This window comes from Borostomias antarcticus (assembly GCF_949987555.1).
Source record: "Borostomias antarcticus genome assembly, chromosome: 26".
Classification (NCBI taxonomy): domain Eukaryota; kingdom Metazoa; phylum Chordata; class Actinopteri; order Stomiiformes; family Stomiidae; genus Borostomias; species Borostomias antarcticus.
This window is the reverse complement of record NC_140259.1, coordinates 5,774,249-5,796,710: the sequence shown is the minus strand read 5'-3', so window position 1 is coordinate 5,796,710 and position 22,462 is coordinate 5,774,249. Positions and strand designations below refer to the sequence as shown.

Below are 22,462 nucleotides of genomic sequence, written 5' to 3'. Positions count from 1 at the left end.
GTGGCCAGGTTTGGGCGCGGTCACGTCCATGGCCAGGTTTGGGCGCAGTCACGTCCACGGCCGCGCCCCCTTGTGGCAGCCCTCCCGCCCGCCCCTCCCAGTGATGACGTCACGGTACACACACGCGACACATCGCTTAGTCTCACGTCTTTTCGTCTCGTCTTTTGACGATATGTCTGATTAATCGGAATTCGTTTTTATTGCCATTGTGGTTTTTTCAACACACTAAGAATTTGCTTTCGGGCAATGGTGCATAACATGGAGACAACTTTGGACAGGGTGCAGGGACAGACAGGACAAAATGCTAGTGCAAATACCAGGATCCTCCCTCTTAAGACCTTCTTATATTTTATTTTGCTACTATTGCACTTTTCCTTCAGCACTAGATTATGCTCTTATTGCTCTCTTGTTTTGAAAAGGGACACAGTTGTGAGTTCTGGTGAGAAGTAAATGGTAAATGGTAAATGGTAAATGGTAAATGGTAAATGGTAAATGGTAAATGCGCTTTACAATGACCTCTCATTCACACATTCACACACACACTCACCAATGGCGGTAGCTGCCATGCAAGGTGCTAACCAGCTCATTGGGAGCAATTTTGGGTTAGGTGCCTTGCTCAAGGACACTTCGACATGTGGACAGTCGGAGCTGGGATTCGAACCGCTGACCCTTCGATCACTGAACGACCCGCTCTAACCAACTGAGCTACAGCCGCCCTAGTAGGACACTGACTACCTACGTAATGCAATTATGTAATCTAATGTAATGTAATGTATTTACCTTGCTGTGTTCTTCTTTTCCCCTCTCTGCCCCCCCCACCCCGCCCCCCCCCACCCCTACTCCCAACCCCCCCTCCCAGCCCTGCAAGCGCAAGGAGCAGGAGCAGCACAAGGACCGCAACATGGCGCCCAAGAAGCAGCGTCTGGTGTTCACGGACCTGCAGCGTCGCACGCTCATCGCCATCTTCAAGGAGAACAAGCGGCCGTCCAAGGAGATGCAGATCACCATCTCCCAGCAGCTGGGCCTGGAGCTCAACACCGTCTCCAACTTCTTCATGAACGCCCGACGGCGCTGCGTGGACCGCTGGCACGACGAGCACGGCGCCGCCACCAGCCCCGGTCAGCCGGGCACCTCCGCCACCACCTTCTCCAAGGCCTGAGGAAGGAGGAGGAGGAGGCGGCGGCAGGGAGGGTGTGGGTGGGAGGGTGGGGGTGGCCACGCCCTCCCTCATCTCCCATCCTCCTCCTCCTCCTGCTGCTCCTCGCTCTCCTGCTCTGTATTCGTGCCATGCGACCACCTCTCGGTCAGCGGGGGGGGGGGGGGGGGGGGGGGCATCTCAGAGACTCTCAACCGGACTGTTTGGACTCGGACCCGAGGGCGTGACGTGGAGTCGGGTCCACACAACCACAAACATCGGTCAGTCAGTCAGTCAACGTTTTTTTTAATCCTTGTTTTGATCACCTTTCCAGTTAGGGCCGTCCGGGTTGGGATGCCTACAGGAAGTGTTCATGTTAATGTTCATTTGAATCAGCACAGCAGCACCAGGCCTCCGGGTCTTCCTCGGTCCGCCTCCCTGGCAGCGCGAGCGCTAGTAGCCACCGAACCTGGTCCGTTCCCAGCCTCTCCTCTTACCCCGGCCCCGGCCTCTCTCCCTCTCCTCTAACCCCGGCCCTGGCCTCTCTCCCTCTCCTCTAACCCCGGCCCCGGCCTCTCTCCCTCTCCTCTAACCCTGGCCCCGGCCTCTCTCCCTCTCCTCTAACCCCGGCCCCGGCCTCCTCTCTTCCTCTCCTCCTCTCTCTCCCTCTCTCCCAACTGCTCCTCCTCCTCCCTCCTCTCCCAAGGAAGATACAAGGACCCAGACCCACTCCCACCCTGCTCTCCGGAACAGACCTGAGATCAGATCATCATCCTCTCCTCTCCTCATACCGCCCAGACCCACTCCCACCCTGCTCTCCAACGCAGACCTGAGATCAGATCATCATCCTCTCCTCTGCTCATACCGCCCAGACCCACTCCCACCCTGCTCTCCGGAACAGACCTGAGATCAGATCATCATCCTCTCCTCTCCTCATACCGCCCAGACCCTTACCCTCCAACCCTGCTCTCCGGAACAGACCTGAGATCAGATCATCATCCTCTCCTCTGCTCATACCGCCCAGACCCTAACCCTCCCACCCTGCTCTCCGGAACAGACCTGAGATCAGATCATCATCCTCTCCTCTGCTCTCCTCTCCTGAGGTATTCCCAGACGGCCCGCCATTTCTGCCAGCCGCTTAGATCATACGGCAAACTAATGAATTGAAAAATGAATCGATGCAAACGGCGAGAGAGAAGGAGGGAGAGAGAGAGAGAGAGAGAGGGAGGAGAGAGAGAGAGAGAGAGAGAGAGGAGAGAGGCCTTGACCCTCCCTCAAGGTGAAGCGGGCGGCGCCGCTCAGGGCTGTCGACCGGCAGGTCCGTATATTTGCACAGAAGATGGCGTCCTGCTGGGGGGGGGGGGGGGGTGTAGCTGCTCTCGGAGAGACAACGCAGCGTCCGTCTGCGCCTCCCGACCGACCGGACGGACGGAGAGACGGGCGTAGGGGACGAGGGAGACAGAGAGAGCTGGCGGGGGAGGGAGGGAGGGTGTCTGGACATGCTCTTTGTTCGGGGAGGGTAGAGCTCCGCGGATCAATACGGAGCCCCAGCGCCGGGCCGAGACGAGACGGGCGCCTGGCCAGCCGAGCGGGGGAGCAGGGGAGACGAGGAGGAGGAGGAGGAGGAGGAGGAGGAGCAGCGACCGGAGCCCAGCGGAGAGGAGGAGGAGGAGACACAATGGCCTCCAAGCAGCCGCAGCAGCCTTCCTCGCCCCGGTCTGGGCCAGAGTAGCAGAGCCACAGTGCCCCCTGGTGGTGGAGACAGGGCGCCGCAGGCACCAGGACCAGCCAGCGGAGCAGAGGCGGGGGTGGGGGAGGGGGAGGGAGGTTCCAGGGCTGGGGGGGGGAGAGGAGAGGAGAGGCCACGCCACACCGGGCTCACTAAAGCTGTCTTCTGATGGCAGATCAATAGTCAGCCATTATCCTATTGTTGTCCCCCCCTCCGCCCCATACTGGCCAAGGATCGAGGGGGGGGGGGGGGGGGGGCGGGTTAAACCATCTCTTCTGGTTGGGAGGGGGAAGAACAGAGAGGGTTAGGGTCAAACCATCGCTTCAGGCCACGTTTTTAAACATCACACATTTGAACTTGACTATATTCAGATATAGGATATGTTACTGTGCATTATTACTGTGCAGTCATACACACACACACACACACACACACGTGACATGTTCAAGGTGCAATAGAGCTCTTTTTTTGACACCCTTTCAGCCAAACATTGGCATCCTGTTTTACATCCTGTTAGACTACCACAGATGACACACACACACACACACATACACACACACACACACACACACACACACACACACACACACACATACACACACACACACACACACACACACACACACCACAGTCAGAAATGCTACAAGAACTAGTGCCAATGCTAACTGCCTTAATGCTAATCAGAGAGGATGGTACTACGTTCACACACACACACACACACACACACACACACACACACACACACACACACACACACACACACACACACACACACACACAGCCCCTCCCCTGCTGGAGGCCAGCATGTGCCATAGCAACCAACAATCAACTTTGAAGTGAATTAGAATCTACTTTTTTAGAAAACTGTACAAAAAAAATAATTAAAAAAGTAACCAGATTTTAACGGAGTACAATAACAAACCTCAAAAAGACGAAAGTTACGACAAGATGGGTTACCATGACAACCCGCACCGACACATACTGGACACATACTGAAAACTAAAGAAAAAACTCTTTCATTCTTATTTCTCTACCTCTTCTCTTTCCCCCTGTCCCCTTCCCCTCTCTCTCTCCCCCCCCCTCCCCTCTCTCTCTCTCTCTCCCCCCCTTCCTTCCCCTCTCTCTCTCCCCCCCCTCCCCTCTCTCTCTCTCTCTCCCCCCCCTTCCCCTTCCCCTCTCTCTCTCCCCCCCCTTCTCTCTCTTTCTCTCTCTCTAATGTTGATGCGGGTAAATTGGTAGAACCATAGACACAAGTTTCTATTCCTTGTTACTATGTGCTCTGTTGTGCAGAAGGCACCTTGTTGATAACCCCCCCCCCCCCCAAAAAAAAAGACAAAAAAAGGAAGAAACTACTTTTTAAAAAGACAAAAAGGAAGACGGGAAGTGAGGCCAATGAAGGACATCTTCTTCTTTTTTTGCGTTCTCTGAAGGAGACCAGGAGAGAGACACAAACACTGATATCCCCGCTGGTCTCTCCACACCCTGTCGATGACCCTCAAGACCCGGAGCTGGATGCGAGGACAGCGCGACCTCCGAGACAGACCTGCTGACTCTGTGGGGGGGGGGGGTTTCGGGAGGGAGGGAGGGAGGGAGGGAGTTATCACGATGTGAACCCTATCTGCGTGGTCTTAAAATGCAACTGTAGCATTTCCAACAATGTATCCAGATAACCTGATCAGATTAGATAAGACGTTATCATTGTGGCGGGGTTCGGCAGCGGGGCTGACTAACTCAACTCTGCTCAGAGCAGAGGGTTACGGTCACCTCCAGAACCATGATGATGATGATGATGATGAAGATAGACTTGTGGTACACAGTTCAGGACGGCTGCTTCTTTCAGCTGTAGGGCTCCGCGCTGAAAACGACCTTTGTTTGTAGTGAGAACCAGAGAGGCTACCTCACTAAGCTGTGTGGTTTATGAAACCGCCGCCCATACCAAAGATACCCCCGCCTGCCAGTCACAAACCTGACCAGGGGACACACACATTCACACACACGCACACACACACACACGCACACCCGTGCACACACACACGCGTGCGCACACACGCACGCACGCACGCACGTACACACACACACACACTCGCGCGCACACACACACTCGCGCACACTCGCACGCGCACCAAACAGATCCACTGGTCCACACTGGTTACAGACACACATGTACACACACACATGTACACACACACACACACACACACACACACACACTGCAGTCAGACTGCAAAGTGCCACATAGAATGCTATGGCTGCTGTGCAGATAAGAGTTGAGTGCCTTTTTTCTTCAACCACGGGTGGGACTGCTCTGGACACACACACACCTACACATACATTCACACACCCACGCACACACACGCTCATGCATAGGCATTACATTCATAATGGACAGAAGGGGGGGGGGCTGAGACGAGGGACACAGAGTGGGCGTGGTGGGGGGGGGGGGGGGGGGGGGGGGGCTGTGTCAGCGTTTTCTCCCATATTGACTTTCCTTCTTGATACACTACAATACAAGCACTTTATCATGTAGAAAGTCCATCAAACATTCTCTATACGCTATTTATTTGAAACAAGACATTTTATGTAAGCCTACTTCTTAATCAGTTTATCTGGTTATGACTGTCTGGTTGTTGATGCCGGGGGCTGTGGGGTCCTTCTCTGCCAGCCTGGCCGCTCCCCAACAGAGATATTTTTATGGAACAGAGGAGGGGGTGAGGTGGCAGAGAAGGAGAGGAGGGTTTTGGGCTCCAGGCTGTAGTTTTAACATGTCACCACTAGATGTCTCTCTCTCTCCACCTCTGTGCAAGCACAATCGCTGCACGGGTACTCTTGAGCAAGGGCGCAGTCATTCAAACGTAGACACCACACGCAAACACGCACACACGCATACACACACACACACGATTTCCGTCCCTCCATTTTGTCAGTTTGTAATCAAACCCTTCCCCTGGCCAGCGCTAAGACTTGGCAGGCATGTGTTGACAATTAATTCTGAAATACCTCAAATCTTTCATGTAAAGTTTATGTAATTTAACTGAAAATATCAATGCTAATGATAAGGATGATTCTAATTCTATGATACTATGATAGTTAGTTTTGGAACTTGTGACTTGAAGCTTTATACTGTTAAAAATTCTTTTTATTCGTTTGCTCATTCTTCTTGTCTATTCCCTGTTGTTTTGCTACGGCATGTACCTAACTGTTTTCATAAAGGATTGACATTGTGAATGTTTGTGTGGAGGTGTACAGGGGGAACGAGGCAAGGCAAGAGGAAAGAGCTACAGAGTTCAGCTCTCTGAGTGACATGTATATTCAAAGGCAAAAAAGAGAAAAAAAATCACTTTTGGGTTGATGAATTTGAAGAAGAAAAAAAAAAGAAGCATCATTTGAATATCAACCAAAGGGAAGATCATTTTTGTACTCGTCATTAGCTTTCCTCTGTCTCTACACGTTCTCTTTTCTCCTTAAAAAAAAAAAAAAAGAATAATGAAGTTACTTTGGAAGACTGTGCGTTTAAGTGCTCCCGATGAACAATATTAACAACAGCGCCCCCTAGTGGACCGGGAGGGGTGACCTTTTCTTTTCTGCATGGATATCGTATACCTGTATAGGAACCAACAGAAATGACCTGTGGTTTTTAGTGGGAGGACGATGAGGACGGACGTGGCGGGGGGTGGGGGGGGGCAGGGAAGATGAGGACGGACCCCCAGGGGTGGGAGGGGGATTTGAAGGGTCCTTGTTTTAGATTTGTTTTGTCACTGTTGGATTCACTGGTTGTGTGCATGTGCTGTTGCAACCCTCTCCCCCCCGTTTCTTTTTGATGTATATATTTCTTGCCAGTAGAGGGCAGTGTGCCGGGGGAGGTTGGACTCCTCTACTCAAATCAAATGCATCCAATCTCATTTCTCAGCATGTGGGGGGTCGCTGGGGTTCACATGACTTGTCCTGCTTTTCCGAGGACGGAGTTTCGTCTTGGAGGTAATCAGAGGGACAGGTCGTGACCCCCCCCCCACACACACCCCCCCCCCTCACCCCGCCCTTCACCACCACATCCTTTACTGCTCTCTCTCTCTCTCTCTCTCTCTCTCTCTCTCTCTCTCTGTGTGTGAGCGTGCATTCCTATCTCTGTGTTCTTCTTTGTTTGGGTTTCTCTGTCATGCGGCATCGGCCCATTCTAACCAACCCAGACCAGTTCTGCCTGGCAACTGACCCCTCCAACCAGAAATGTTCTCATCTACTGTCAAACAGCATAGGTGTGCATTTCCCTATGGGACTAAGAGGTTGACAGGGATACAGACAGACAGACAGACAGACAGACAGGCAGACAGACAGACAGATTGACAGGCAGACAGACAGATTCAGACAGGCAGATTGACAGGCAGACAGGACGACAGACAGACAGACAGACAGATAGGCAGACAGACAGATTCAGACAGGCAGATTGACAGACAGACAGGACGACAGACAGACAGACAGATAGGCAGACAGATAGGCAGACAGACAGATAGGCAGACAGACAGATTCAGACAGGCAGATTGACAGACAGACAGGCAGACAGACAGACAGACAGATAGGCAGATAGACAGACAGATAGGCAGACAGACAGATAGGCAGACAGACAGATTCAGACAGGCAGATAGGTAGACAGACAGACAGACAGACAGATAGGCAGACAGACAGACAGATAGGCAGACAGACAGATTCAGACAGGCAGACAGACAGATAGGCAGACAGACAGACAGATAGGTAGACAGACAGATTCAGACAGACAGATAGGTAGACAGACAGATAGACAGATAGGCAGACAGATAGGCAGACAGACAGACAGATAGGCAGACAGACAGATTCAGACAGGCAGATAGGTAGACAGACAGATAGGCAGACACAGACAGATAGGCAGACAGACAGATTCAGACAGACAGATAGGTAGACAGACAGGCAGTTTAATCCCCCCCAGTCACACTGAGCTCTCCCTCTTCTGTTACCTGTTATTCAATCAGAACCAAGTGTCTTTGTGATGGTAGAAGACAATCAGTTTCAAAACAAGAAAAGGGTGGAGGGAGGACAGGCAGGCAGGGAGGAGAGGGGGATGGAGGGATGGAGAGAGACGGAGGGAAAGAGGCTCTCAGGGTGGGAGTTCTGCTGTAGCGCCCCGTTAACTGCCCCAACCTGACCCCGCCCCCACCCCCCCCCCCACACACACACACCCCTCCCCACATCCTGTCACCAGTCATGCCCAGTCAACTCACACACACGCGTTAACGCTTCACCTTCGGACTCGTCCACTAAAACGTGTCGCGTCTCCGACATGTCGCCACATTCTAATTTACACAACTGACCAACCCCCGACCCCCCCCCCGTCACCCCTCCCCCCCTCCACACTCGCCCTGCGCTCGCACTGCGTGACACCGAATCAAGAGGACTCAGCCTCACCTCCCCACAATGCAGTGCGCCACGCAAGGGGAAAGGGTGAGAGGAGACTACATTACCCATCACCCCCCTGTCCTACTGATCCAATGACGATGTAGCCAGCCGCGAGGACGAAGGGGCTCCGGCTGGCGGCTTTTGCACAGAAAACTATGCAAGCACCTGACCCCCCAATCTTAATCGTTGCTGCTGGGTCAGAGTGTGCCCCCCCCCCCCCCCCCCCCCCCTCCCCACGACACCATCAGTCCATCAACCCCCCCCCCCCCCCTTCCCCAGGTGGGTTCAGTCAGCTTCAGCCTCTCTGAGACACACAGACAAGAGACAGAGAGACAGAGAGGGAGGGATGGAGAGAGAGAGAGAGGGATGGAGAGAGAGACAGAGAGGGAGGGATGGAGAGAGAGAGAGAGAGAGGGAGGGATGGAGAGAGAGAGAGACAGAGAGGGATGGAGAGAGAGACAGAGAGGGATGGAGAGAGAGATACAGAGAGGGAGGGAGAGAGAGACAGAGAGGGAGGGAGGGAGAGAGAGGGATGGAGAAAGAGAGAGAGAGAGGGATGGAGAGAGAGAGAGAGAGAGGGATGGAGAGAGAGAGAGAGGGATGGAGAGAGAGAGACAGAGAGGGAGGGAGAGAGAGAGACAGAGAGGGATGGAGAGAGACAGAGAGGGATGGAGAGAGAGACAGAGAGGGATGGAGAGAGAGAGACAGAGAGGGAGGGAGAGAGAGAGACGGAGAGGGAGAGAGAGACAGAGAAGGAGGGAGAGAGAGACAGAGAGGGAGGGAGGGAGAGAGAGAGAGGGATGGAGAGAGAGATAGAGAAGGAGGGAGAGAGAGACAGAGAGGGATGGAGAGAGAGAGAGAGAGGGAGGGAGAGAGAGAGACAGAGAGGGAGGGAGAGAGAGACAGAGAGGGATGGAGAGAGAGAGACAGAGAGGGAGGGAGAGAGAGAGACAGAGAGGGAGGGAGAGAGAGAGACGGAGAGGGAGAGAGAGACAGAGAGGGAGGGAGAGAGAGAGACAGAGAGGGAGGGAGGGAGAGAGAGACAGAGAGGGAGGGAGAGAGAGACAGAGAGGGATGGAGAGAGAGAGACAGAGAGGGAGGGAGAGAGAGAGAGACAGAGAGGGATGGAGAGAGAGAGAGAGAGGGAGGGAGAGAGAGAGGCTGGAGAGGAGAGGTGCTACAGCAGACCCCCTGCTGTTGTTCAAACCAGTCTGTGTGTTCCCCCCCCCCCCACTGAACTCTTCACACACACACACACACACACACACACACACACACACACACACACACACACACACACACACACACACACACACACACACACACACACACACACTGCCCCAAACTGTCCACGGCCGAGGAAGGGGCCACAAGCAGCTCTGAGACTGCTCATAGGGACACGTCGTTTACAATCCTCCGGAAAATGGTGGCTTATAGTGCACACAGGCAGACAGGCAATCACACACACACACACACACACACACACACACACACACACACACACAGGCGAGTCTGCTCTCTTGAGAGTCTGAGCTGAAACCAAAGATGAAATCAGAGGAATGACAATCTGACTACGAGACAACGCTCCGCTCTCTAAGCTACTCTACGGGTCCCACACACACACACACACACACACACACACACACACACACACACGCCTGTCTGTCTGCGAGGCTGTGGAGGGGGAACACACACACGCGTGGGGAGGGAGCCTCCTCCCCTCTCCTCCCTGGGGAGGACAGGAGCTCTAGAGGAGAAACACCAGAGTAATAACTGTTACAGAAAATAAAAAACTTTAAAAGGATAATATGGGTAAAATTGCGTGTTTTGAAATAAATTAACAAATAAAACAATTGTAAAACAAATCCGTGCTGTCTCCGTTTGGTTTGTCACACCGAGAGGACATACGGTACATTTCAACACCTGACTGGAACCAAATCAAATCAAATAAGCTTTATTGGCGTGAATGGTAATAAACCGTCGTTGCCAAAGCAGAATAATAATACACGATTATATACATATACATACATATGACATACACATATACGCATTCATTACATAAAATATGTTACATTTGTCAATGCAATCTAATGGAGTATTAACCGGAGAGATATGATATATACATTAAAATACAAAATATACAAAAATAATATAATCAGATTATGTAATATGTTAATTAACATTCATGTTTTTCTCTAATATCATGGCAGAGTGTTACGTATTGTGCAGCTAAATGTGTGAATCGTGGATCTTCTCCTAGACAGAGTTTCAAAAGTTCATCCCATGTTTTCCTCTGATATAACGAGTCTGCTGCTGTAACCTGTTGTAGGAAGACCTCTGACAGGCAGGTATAGGGGGCAGAAGAGGACAAAATGGACCGTAACCCCTAACCTTAACCCTAACCCGGGCTGGCACCACCTGCAGTACCCTTTCTGTCCATGGGGGCCACTGCGGAGGCCAGCCCTGGAGGTGATGAGGCGTCCCATCCCATGGCCAGACTGAGCGGCGGTGGGAGGAGCCTCTCCTGAACTTTGACCTCAGCTCTGCAGGTCGGGGGTGGGTATTGTGGACCTGGGGGGAGGGGCAAGGAGGAGGTTAAAACACTGATCTGCGATGTGTGGTACAACTACCTTTGAGCTACCTGGTAGCTGAGTTTTGATTGTTTTTGATTGAGCTAGTCTTTGGTGTCGCTCTCAAGTATTTATTCAACAACGCACATTTAGTCGACATTGACAAGATAAAAGCTCATGTTTTCATTTTCATGTGTTCATGAAATTATAAAATTCATTTCAACAACTGCACAAGTCGCAGCACAAGCAGTCGTGGCTGACAGCAGTCGTAGGCCTACAGTGTGAGCACGCACGTCTTAAGGTCTGATCAGGTCTGGGACGGTAAGACTGACATTTTGGGTCATGGAGCGGGAGGGGTTCACCGGCACTGCGATGTTTAAAACTGGAGAGTGTATCTCCGGCTATAGGATTCGTTTAAAACAGCTAGCTACAGTAGCTCCGTGTTAGCTCTGCTTAACACAGTTTGCGGGCTGTTGCAGTGGCAGCACTGACACTGAGACACTGAGACCTGGGCTGCGTTCCGAATCGCATACTACCCTACTATATAGTATGCCAAAACAGGATGTAATATGTCCCAATACATAGTATGCCACATGCAGTATGGCAAAAATACCAGGATGTCCTACTACATCCGGTCGTATTTTGCAGTATGCAAGCCAGCAGGCTTTTCTAGCTATTCTGACCCACAATCCTGTGCGCAGCGGAAATTTGCATCACATGTGCGAGTCGTGACAGCTGTAGACGAATGTCGCGTTATGGACAGCGAGGCGCAATGTTATGACGAGGTAGTATGTCCCAATTGGATGCCTACTGCTTGCAAAGTACGTACTTTCTAAGGGCAGCTGTAGTAGGTACTGGTAGTAAGAAGTAGAAGTATGCGATTCGGAACGCAGCCACGACCTTGTGTTGACCTGTGCTCTCCCCAGGTGTTCCTGTGTCCTCCATCCAGGCTGCTGATCCCTCTGCTAATTGTTGTCCATCATGTCTCCATCAAGTCCACCTGTGTTCCAGCTATCTCATCCAATCACCTGTCTTCCTGTCTCCTATTTATTGTGGCTTGTTGCATGTGTAGGGGGCGGGGAAAGGGGGTGATTATGTTTGCTTATGTTACCTTCTACATTGCTACTTTAGTTTCGTCCTAGTTGAGTTCTTTATCGTGTTGGGGTCCCATTGTTATTCCTTCCCTCGGGAGAAGGGCTAGGGGAAGAGACCCTGGGGACAACACACAAAAAGCTGCTTTTGTGGCGAGAGGTCTTGGTCCTGAGGGGCCGCAGCCTCCTGCCGGAGGGGAGCCACGTGGTTCAAAGAGGCCCTTTTCGAATCCAGCTCCTCTTCCCTCGCCCTATGCACTCCCCCTCGGTTTGCGCGTTCACGCGGAGGCCGCGCCATATTAAGTGCCATCCGAAACCAATTAGCGCCGAGTGAGGGTGGCTTATAACACCCTCGGTAGAGAGTCTGCACCGATGCAGGCTCCATTCACACGTGCAGATGTTTTTATTGTCCGAAATGGAAAATGCACCGTACAAATGTAAGTTCCTCACACATTTTACGACATTTGCATTGTATTTCGCATCAAATTCCGTTCTCCAGTTCAGAAAACGCTAGATTATGTTCATTTGATTGTAATGTAAAGTGGTGGCTGGTGGATATTTACCAGGACTGTTGTTCAGACTAAACAGCTGATCAAACTGAGAATGGAAAATGAAAAGTTGTCCACAAAAAAAACGAAACAGCACTAAAGAAGCTTGGGAATAAGTTTTTTCACAGGTTTAGTCCATGAACGGCCTGCCACTCACCACAAAACACATCTTTTTACACGTAATGTAGACAGTCAACCAACAGGCAACATTTCAGTGAGATATAGACCAAGTGATTTGTCTTTAGATAAATGCATCTTCTTCCAAACATCAAGCAAAGTTTCACTTGTTCCATTGGCAGATTTCACTGATTAGGCCTACAACCAAAAACACCTTAATGTTTAAGATTCTTTCAAAGAAGATTAATTGTGTGATTGTATCCCATTACTAGGACTTGATAAATCATGTGTAGGACTACTACTTGGTAAGATGTGGAGTGATTGGAGGAGTCACACAGCACTCATTCTGACCAAAACATTTTAACCATCTTCCCGGACATATTTAACAGCTTCATCATAAAAGAAATGAACCTGGAGGGTCAGGCAAGTCCAAAACAGGCCTCAAAGAAATGGGTGAATTTCAAGAAGTACACAGTAAATGTGTTTCACATAACATGAATATAGTCTTCTAGATGCTGCAGAGTTCTCATGCCACTGTTTGTTTTAGGAGCTGAGAGCTCCACCAACTGGCTCTGGGACTGACCAGGGAGAGGAAGGCCCTGCTACTTGGAGCTTCTATGATGGCATGCATGAGGCAGTGGAGTCAAAACAATCTTTGACTCCACCTGTCCTCATTGCCTCATGCATGTCGAACCCCACCATCAAGGCCAGTCCAGATCCATCTTCCCTCCCGGGCACATCCAGGTCCAATCCACTGCCCCTCCCAGGCACATCCACGTCCGATCAACCATCCCTCCCAGGCACATCCACGTCTGATCAACCATCCCTCCCAGGCACATCCACGTCTGATCAACCATCCCTCCCAGGCACATCCACGTCTGATCAACCATCCCTCCCAGACACATCCACGTCTGATCCACCATCCCTCCCAGACACATCCACGTCTGATACACCATCCCTCCCAGACACATCCACGTCTGATCCACCATCCCTCCCAGACACATCCACGTCTGATACACCATCCCTCCCAGACACATCCACGTCTGATCCACCATCCCTCCCAGACACATCCACGTCTGATCAACCATCCCTCCCAGACACATCCACGTCTGATACACCATCCCTCCCAGACACATCCACGTCTGATACACCATCCCTCCCAGACACATCCACGTCTGATACACCATCCCTCCCAGACACATCCACGTCTGATCCACCATCCCTCCCAGACACATCCACGTCTGATCAACCATCCCTCCCAGGCACATCCACGTCCGATCAACCATCCCTCTCAGACACATCCATGGCGTCCTCTCTTGAACCCCCCCCCCCCCTGCCAAAAAAGACGGGGGTCCATTGATGGGGATTAATAATTTTCAGTTGTGATCGGTGATGCCCAATTTTCAGTTTTCAATATTATTTTATTTTCAATAAATAAGAATTGTGGCAATCCCTGTGTATCCTTTATACATAATCTGGAGACAAATATGTGCAATCTCTGGTTGTCATATTAGTGGTATGGTCTGCAATCTAAACTAGCCTATACTTCAGACCACAGGTGAACACAGCTCTGGAAAGGATGAGATCACAGCAACATCCTGGTTTACGTATGTATGGTTTACTATTTATAGATGTTTTTGAGTAAGTGCACTTTCTATATACTACTTTTCCCCAAAATTTAGAATGTCAGACATTATTTGCAGAAAATGACAAGAGGACAAACACAGGTTCATACGGCCAGCTTGTGCAATTTTTATGGGCTTGTTTTAATAAACTGTATAGCAACTTTCAACACAAGAATTGCAGCCCAAAGTGCTTCATAACAGTGAAGATGAAATGAGCCTAACATCAGGACAAACAAGACTGCTTTGTTTTAATGCAAATAAAAACAAAAATACAAAGAATACACAATTAGCCTACAAATAATCGTGCTGAAGCAGCTGCGGTGGAAAAATGACAATTATTTTATTGACAATAGTCCTAATAATAATAATAATAATAATAATAATAATGAATTAGGGTAACGGTGAAATGAATAGGTAAGAGTTCTTAAAAAGATGTATAAATATAATTGAACGCCTTGGCCATATTGTAATTTGGATATTTCCACTTAGGACCTAGGTAGGCTATCTGATATAGGCAACCCTCATAAGCTGTAACAAGGAAGATACGAACGATGCCTCTGCCGCTGCAAAGTGCTGTTGACCCGAAACCATGGTAACCGTTGTGGTTTGTGTTTCCTGTTTCCGCTGGAGTGAGGGGAGCGCGTCCCTAAGGGTTTTATACCCTACACCCTAATCAAGGGAACTACATTCAGCTGTGAGGGGACTACAAAACGGAGTTCACTCGGTGACTGAGTGCGAGTGGGGAGGGACTGGATTCAGAAAGGGCCTCTGAGATTGTGACCGGGGCGGGAGAGGTCGCTCACAACCTTTCTTGCCCACTTCAGGGCCCTGGAGGCGGGCAGTTCCTGGACGGATAGCAGGTCACAGCCAATCAGCCTCTCAGCTGAGCGGATGACGTACTGCAATCTCTAGTCTAGACTTGGGCAATATACATCTTTGCTTTTCCAGGTAAAGAAGAAACAGAAGAAAGATCTTAAATGCAAAATAGAGAAAGTGTAGAACATGTATAACATATTAATACAAGCTCAGATGGACGTCCTGCTAACTAGAAAATAGCTGTGTGAGCGGTTATAGTTTGACACTTTGTGTGTGTGTGTGTGTGTGTGTGAGAGAGGGGTGGGTGGGTCGAGCTGAACGTTGCAGTTGTCTTTGTGGTCGGTGAGACAGCAGCACTCTGAGACGGACGGCCTGTCACTTTGAGGCGGGGTCACGATTCAACCCAAGATTCTCAAACAGCTACAAGCATTTTTTAATGAGAGTTGTTCTGAATCCATCCTGAGCAAGTTACTACTAGCTGGTATTCATACTAACCATCAGTATTTAAATGTTATGCCACCCCATATTAGAATATCAAGTTTAGTTATCCTTATACATAGTTATATTGTATACTCCTCATTAACAAAAGCTCAGACGTGCATCTTGATAAATAAATAAAAAGTTGTGTGAGTGGTTGGGGTTTCTGAGAAGAGAGAGAGGGAGGGAGGGAGGGAGAGAGAGAGAGAGAGAGGAAGGGAGGGAGAGAGAGAGAGAGAGAGAGAGAGGAAGGGAGGGAGAGAGAGAGAGGGTAGAGCTGAACATGGCGGTTTCCTTTGTGGGCAGAGAGATAACGGTACTCAGAGAGGCCTGCTATTGGTCTGTTACGACGTCATCGTGAGCATAGAGGGTGCAGATACCCCCCGGAGGTGAAACAGTAGTTGGAGGGTAGGAGGCAGACCAGATACCCCCCGGGAGGTGAAACAGTAGTAGGAGGGTAGGAGGCAGACCAGATACCCCCCGGGAGGTGAAACAGTAGTTGGAGGGTAGGAGGCAGACCAGATACCCCCGGGAGGTGAAACAGTGAGGGTAGGAGGCAGACCAGATACCCCCGGGAGGTGAAACAGTGAGGGTAGGAGGCAGACCAGATACCCCCGGGAGGTGAAACAGTGAGGGTAGGAGGCAGACCAGATACCCCCGGGAGGTGAAACAGTGAGGGTAGGAGGCAGACCAGATACCCCCGGGAGGTGAAACAGTAGTTGGAGGGTAGGAGGCAGACCAGATACCCCCCGGGAGGTGAAACAGTGAGGGTAGGAGGCAGACCAGATACCCCCAGGGAGGTGAAACAGTAGTTGGAGGGTAGGAGGCAGACCAGATACCCCCCGGGAGGTGAAACAGTAGTTGGAGGGTAGGAGGCAGACTAACCCAGGGTCCTCCATGTTGAGTTACCCCAGGTTGGGGGTTGGGTGTGAGAGTAGCACTACTCCAAGAATTATCACGTTGGGCTGACAACAATAGGCCTCTAAATCATAGTCACTAATGAGGTCATATACTTTTAATTGTATATTGATGGGGTAAATTCACCATACTGTACAAGTTGAAAACATATTTTTTTATCAAGCTGAAGTAGAAAAGGGAACCATTCATTTTTTTAATCTATTTTGATCGATGCTCAAATGTTGTTTCTGCCAGCCAGGGTGAATAATGTTAAGAGCTGAGGGACACACAGGCAAGTCTCAGTTTCCTGTGTGAAATTGTCACCCACGTCTTTCCACAGAACTCAGTGGTCTGGGTTTATGACGACTCTGCAGATCTATCAAGTCTCGTCAGTCGTACTATTTGTAAAACACCCATTTGCACAGAAGAGAATTCAATAGAGTTTTTCTTGAACTCATTCTGAACAGTCTATCCTTTGCACCCATCTCCCTTCTCCTCTCCTCCTCCTCTTCACCCCACCTCCTCCTCCTCCTCACCCATCCTCCCCTCACCCCCCCCCCCTCCTTCCCTCTCCTCCCTCTCTTCACCCACTCTAAAATCTGCATATGTACTGTACTGTATGTGTCTATGTGCATATGTCTATATATGAATATGTACATAGGCGTCTATGTGCCTATATCTACTGTAGAGCGTCCGGCTGGGGATCACAAGGTCTGCGGTTGGATCCCAGCTCCCATCTCATCCTCCATCCCGTGGAGACACCATCTCATCCTCCATCCCGTGGAGACACCATCTCATCCTCCATCCCGTGGAGACACCATCTCATCCTCCATCCCGTGGAGACACCATCTCATCCTCCATCCCGTGGACCCCGGGAGGAGCTGTCGGGGTCGGGTGCGCTGCCAACTCGGTGGCAGTGAAGGCGGAGGGCACCGAAGGTCCGGACCCGGTCGGCAAAGGCTGGCTCTGGGAGGTGTTCCAGGCGTGTCCGGCTGGGAGGAGGCCGCGGGGTAGACCCAGGACTAGGTGGCGAGATTACATCTCCGCACTGTCCTGTGAGCGGCTAAAGATCCCCCAGGCAGAGCTGGTTGATGCTGCCAGGGAAAGGGATGTCTGGGGCCCCCTGCTGGAACTGCTGCCTCCATGACCCGACCCCGGATAAGCGGATGAAGATGGATGGATGGATGGATGGACTACCGTCTGGAGAATTAAAGACCCTTGTGGTCCTGATTTTTTTGGGATTGTCCAGGAATTTGCATCCAAACACCTTAAACTTTTGTCCTGGTAATTCATCGCCTTCCCCCAAGTCCCCTGCAAACCCTAGTTTCAGTCTCCCCTTTGTAAATGTAAAACACCTCAGCTCTCCCCTTTGTAATTGTAAACACACTCTTCCTCATCTCTTTGTTTAAGTCAGAAGGGCCACACCTTCATCTTCCTCGTCCTGATTCAGACATTTGTTTCCTTTGTTTCACATGTCTATACTCTTGGCCACGCCTGCCATTTCACATGACGTGCAATGAGTTTAGCCAATCACCTCCTAGAAAGACTCTACCTGTGTTTTGACTGTATATAAGCCAGAGCGAAGAGGCTGACTTCACTTCTCTGACGAAACCACCTTTGTTTGCGTTGTTCAGGAAGTCCTTGCGCAAGTATTGATTTTCACAATAAACCAGACTCAACCTTTTGAACGTATCTTGGTAAATCTTTGGACTAGACCAGTCTAAAATACTATCACAGTTTGGCGAACGGGAATGGGAGCACTGCCTGCGTGTTGCCGGGATTCCAGTGGATGAACTGATCGACAGACGTGTCGGGTCCATAGTGGGTTTTGGAAAATCAATTTTCTCTCTTGCGCTAGAGCGCACGCCGAGATTATTTCCTCAGTTCTTACACTGGATTCTTGAAGCTCACAGGTACGTTTAAACGAACCCTCTTATGGGTTGAGTTGTATTTGCCTTGATTTGGTTCAGCTTGTTGGTCTGGATTGTTTGAAAACAGAAAACCCCAGCGTGGGTATTTAGTAAGTAACTATCTAAGGAGATGTGAACAGCAATAGATTTTATATCGTATTGTCCTTCGACTTCGTCCTTGTTTCGTTACGAGGGTTAAGCAGTGTTCAGAAGAAGTGTGAGTTTTGGTCTAATACGCCAAAGAGTTGGCACAGGACGTGTTTCCCTTTTGGCCGGTCGCGGATGAGATTAAAACCGCAGAAAAGTAGCTACAGGGAGTGATTGGTGTTTCCAATCCGCGTTTCTTGGAGAAACGTTTTCCCATTTGATCCCGGGTGGTTTGGTAGACCTAACGATAAGTTAGCTTTGATCAAATTGGTAAACCTAACGAGCGTTAGCTTTGACCAAGAACTGTACAGTAATTTGGTAGGATCTAGACGGAAGGTCTAGCCTGGACCAGGTAAGGGTGCAGTTCGAGCTTTAGTCTGTCTTGTATGTGTTGTTTTAAGCGCTATATAAATAAGCGTTTGTCCCTTTGTTCCTGGGTGACTTGGTAAACCTAACGAGCGTTAGTTTTCACTAAGTGGCTGTACAATTTGGTAGGATCTAGACATCTGGTTTAGCCTGGACCAAATTGCTAGTGCAGCCGAGCATGGTTGTTGTAAACGTGGGCCTTTGTTTCGTCTTGTGTCTTATGTGTTCACTGTTTGAGCCTCGGCTCTTGATTGTATGTTTGTTACGCGCGCCATGGATCCAGGTAAGAAGTATTGTAAGTATTTTTGTACACTTTTTAGACTGTTAAAATTCTGCTAGATTCCCAGTAGGCTAGCTGGTTGCCTAGGAGACGCAGGAAAACACTGTCCCGGTGATCCGCCATTGAGCCAGAGGAGTGAGCCAGAAGAGAACAAAGCACTTCGCTGACTGAGTGAGTACTAAGCGAATTTAATGTGTCTTAATGTGTGTTTCTTTCGAAATTGTATTCTTTCCCGCCGTGAGTTAACCATAAGGTTTCCTTTCATTGCTGTTTTTGGGGTTAGGCTGCGTCGTAGTTATTAGGGATTTGTTTCTTTAAATTTTTCCCCGCGCACGGCCATAGACCACTTCCGGGTCATACATGCAACATTTTGGGAGCACCACTAGGTGTCCCTGTAACACTAGCTATTAAAATATGCTAGAGGATGTAAAGAATTCTACTGCTAAACGTCTAGCCTGATGAGATTGTTGTGCTAAATCATTTTTCGATTTCTTACATCCACATCTGACATTTTTAGTGTTAAATTCTAAAATTCTAAGCAGCTAGAGGTGGTTGAGATGATTAGGTTAAGGGAAAAGCCTGTTAATTCTATAGCACCCAACCAAGCTGTTGCTGCTCCCGCATTTAGCCACGCCCCTTCTCTCTCCCCTCTACAATACGAGTTAAGAGCGCCACCTGCTGGAGTTCCCTTGAACAACCCATAAGGGAGATTTTAACTAGCCAATATAGACTAATTTTTTTTTAAGGTAAATAAACAGGATGAAATAGATGTAGAGCGAACTCAAAAGTCTGACAGGGTTTTGAATAGGTGTTTGATTCAGGAGTTTGTTTCAATAGTCAATGAATGGCCATAAGCTGTTCGTTTTATGCATTTCTACTGTATGAATTTCATTCATATAATGATGTGTTTTTTGAGGAGTTGGCATTAGGCCTTCCCCTCTGCTATTGAACCCAGTCTGTGTTTGAGTTTTATTTTTCAGGTGCTATGGACCCTGGGGGGCAGATCTTTGAAAAGCCTGGATCATGCTTTCCTGGGGACTGCTTGGGACCTGCTGTTTGTCTGTTTAACTGTTTGTTTTGTCTCTTTTTCTAATATGTAGCTTAAGACATAAGGGTAGGGAGGGGGAGTGGGCACCCCTGGACCTAGCCTTAAACAGACGGGGGCGGGACTGCAAGGTCCCAAAAGGGCACGTTAAAATTGTCTTATAGTGCTAGGGGAGACGACTGAAGGCCCCCGTGTCTGAGGAAGTATGAATTAACATACTGCTCTGGTACCGTCTAGTCAGCACTGTGTCGCCGTTAAGGGGTTGGCACTGTGTGGTACGTGGACGACAGTCCACACCTAAGCAGAGGGGCGTTAGAGACGACCTCTGTGAATAGGCAAGGCTGGTGAAAACGGTCAAAGTTCTAATATTCATAGCACAAGTGGAATTAGGATCAGACCGTCGGTTCTGAGCTGGGTGACTAACAATCACTACGGTGTCCGGGATCGCTATCGACTGGGTCACCGGCCGGTCGGGTCGCATATGGCAGTAAGACCTGAGATGGCCGCCGCGCTCGGCTCAATGTACAGTCAGGCCACTACAAGCCAAAACCGAATGCGTTAGTAGGCGAGTAGTGCTTCTGTGATCGGTGGGCTTTGAAAAGAAGACACCGGGAAGCAGAAGGCTGAGCTCTCATTCCAGGGGAGCCTGGCTTGAGGCCTCGGACGGAACGGGGTCTAGCCCGGGATTGCGCCCTGAATGGGAGGTCCGAAAGACTTAAGCGAAAAATGGAACTGTCAGCACATCCTCGGCCAAGTGGGCCATGGGAACATGTTATGATGGATTTTATTGAACTCTCTCCATGCCAGGGGTACAAATATTGCCTAGTGTTAACTGATGTTTTCTCCAAATGGACTGAGGTATTTCCTTGCAGGCATGCCTCAGCGTTGTCAGTGGCAAAGAGTCTCCTGAGAGAGATCATTCCAAGATGGGGCCTGCCAACCAAACTCTCTTCAGATCGAGGGAGCCATTTTGTAAATAGTGTCATTCAGGAAATCTGCAATAGCCTACAGATTGACCTTAGAACGCATTGTAGCTATCATCCAGCAAGTGCTGGAATAGTGGAGAGAGCTAATCAAACTCTGAAAGTAAAGCTCACCAAGCTGATGGCAGAGACAGGTCTGTCATGGATGAGAGTTCTACCTCTGGCACTCATGTACATGAGAGGGAGACCGCACCAGACCACAGGGCTGGCTCCACATGAAGTCCTTACTGGTCGACCTATGAAAATGACTAACACACCGTTTCCCCAAAATAAGATTAGTCTCATGTCATGTGAAGATGATATGATACAATATTGTCTTGCACTGAATAACATTCTAAAAAATGTCTTCAACAGAGTGAGGACCGCCATTTCCTGAGGCTAAGGAGGGGTTCCTGCATCACATCTCTCCTGGGGATTGGGTCCTGGTCCACGACCACAGACGAAGGAGCTGGAACTCGCCGAGGTGGCTCGGGCCGTACCAGGTTCTACTCATCACGCAGACAGCGATCTGAGAGGACTTCGTGGACCCATGCAAGCCATTGCCGACGGGTCCAAGCAGCAGAGGACGGTCCACCAGGGGATCGCCAACACCAGGAGATCAGAATGCAGCTGAACCAGAGGGCTCAGAGGCCAAAACCATGGGCCATCACACTGTCCTCTCCTCTGACGAGGAATCGGAGGAAAAATGACCTTTCTGGTCACCTCCTCACAAAATGCACCACCCACGCACACACACCTGCACACACTAACATTGAACATAACTGATTTCAAGCAACGCGACATTGAAGTTGCGATCTAGAAGAGAAGACGCCTTGCATTCCCCAGATGACATTCTCCTCTGATGAGCAATCGGACTGCACCTCTGATCGCACACACTGGAACCTACATTAAACATTCAGAGACGCACACATGGAATCTATGTTCCATAGGACATCACATGCGATTATTCACAAGAGTGAATGAACTTTGAAATAATCTGGAAAATATCATATTTGTTTACAAGAGTTGCAATGGTTGAAACATGAGTTGATAAATAAGTTTGGGTTTTTCCTCTAAATTGACCAAGAGGTTTTTTGCCCTTCTTACACTGGTAACCATTTATTTTTTTTGCCTTGTTAAATCAAGTTTTTTTTTTTGTGAATGGTTGTCCACTCTTAGACTATAAATAGTATATAATCATGTCATCTTTTTTATCTTGTTTCCTGTCAAATTTCTGAAACAAGGGGTTTTGGTGCGTGATTTTGCACGTTGAAAGAAAATAATAAAAAAAAAAAAATAGAGAATTTTTTTTTTTTTTTTTTTTTT

At 49.6% G+C, this 22,462-nt stretch overlaps 1 protein-coding gene across 1 annotated transcript in view; it reads left to right on the top strand.

Moving 5' to 3' along the window:
• onecut3a (one cut homeobox 3a) overlaps window positions 1–1,159 on the top strand; it is a gene marked incomplete at both ends in the record, with an annotated part of 29,420 nt that extends 28,261 nt beyond the window's left edge. Inside the window, one exon of the mRNA XM_084459184.1 lies at window positions 860–1,159. Within this exon, the coding sequence (XP_084315310.1) occupies window positions 860–1,159 (300 nt within the window). The remainder of the gene's footprint in view (window positions 1–859) is intronic.
• Window positions 1,160–22,462: the final 21,303 nt, after the last annotated feature.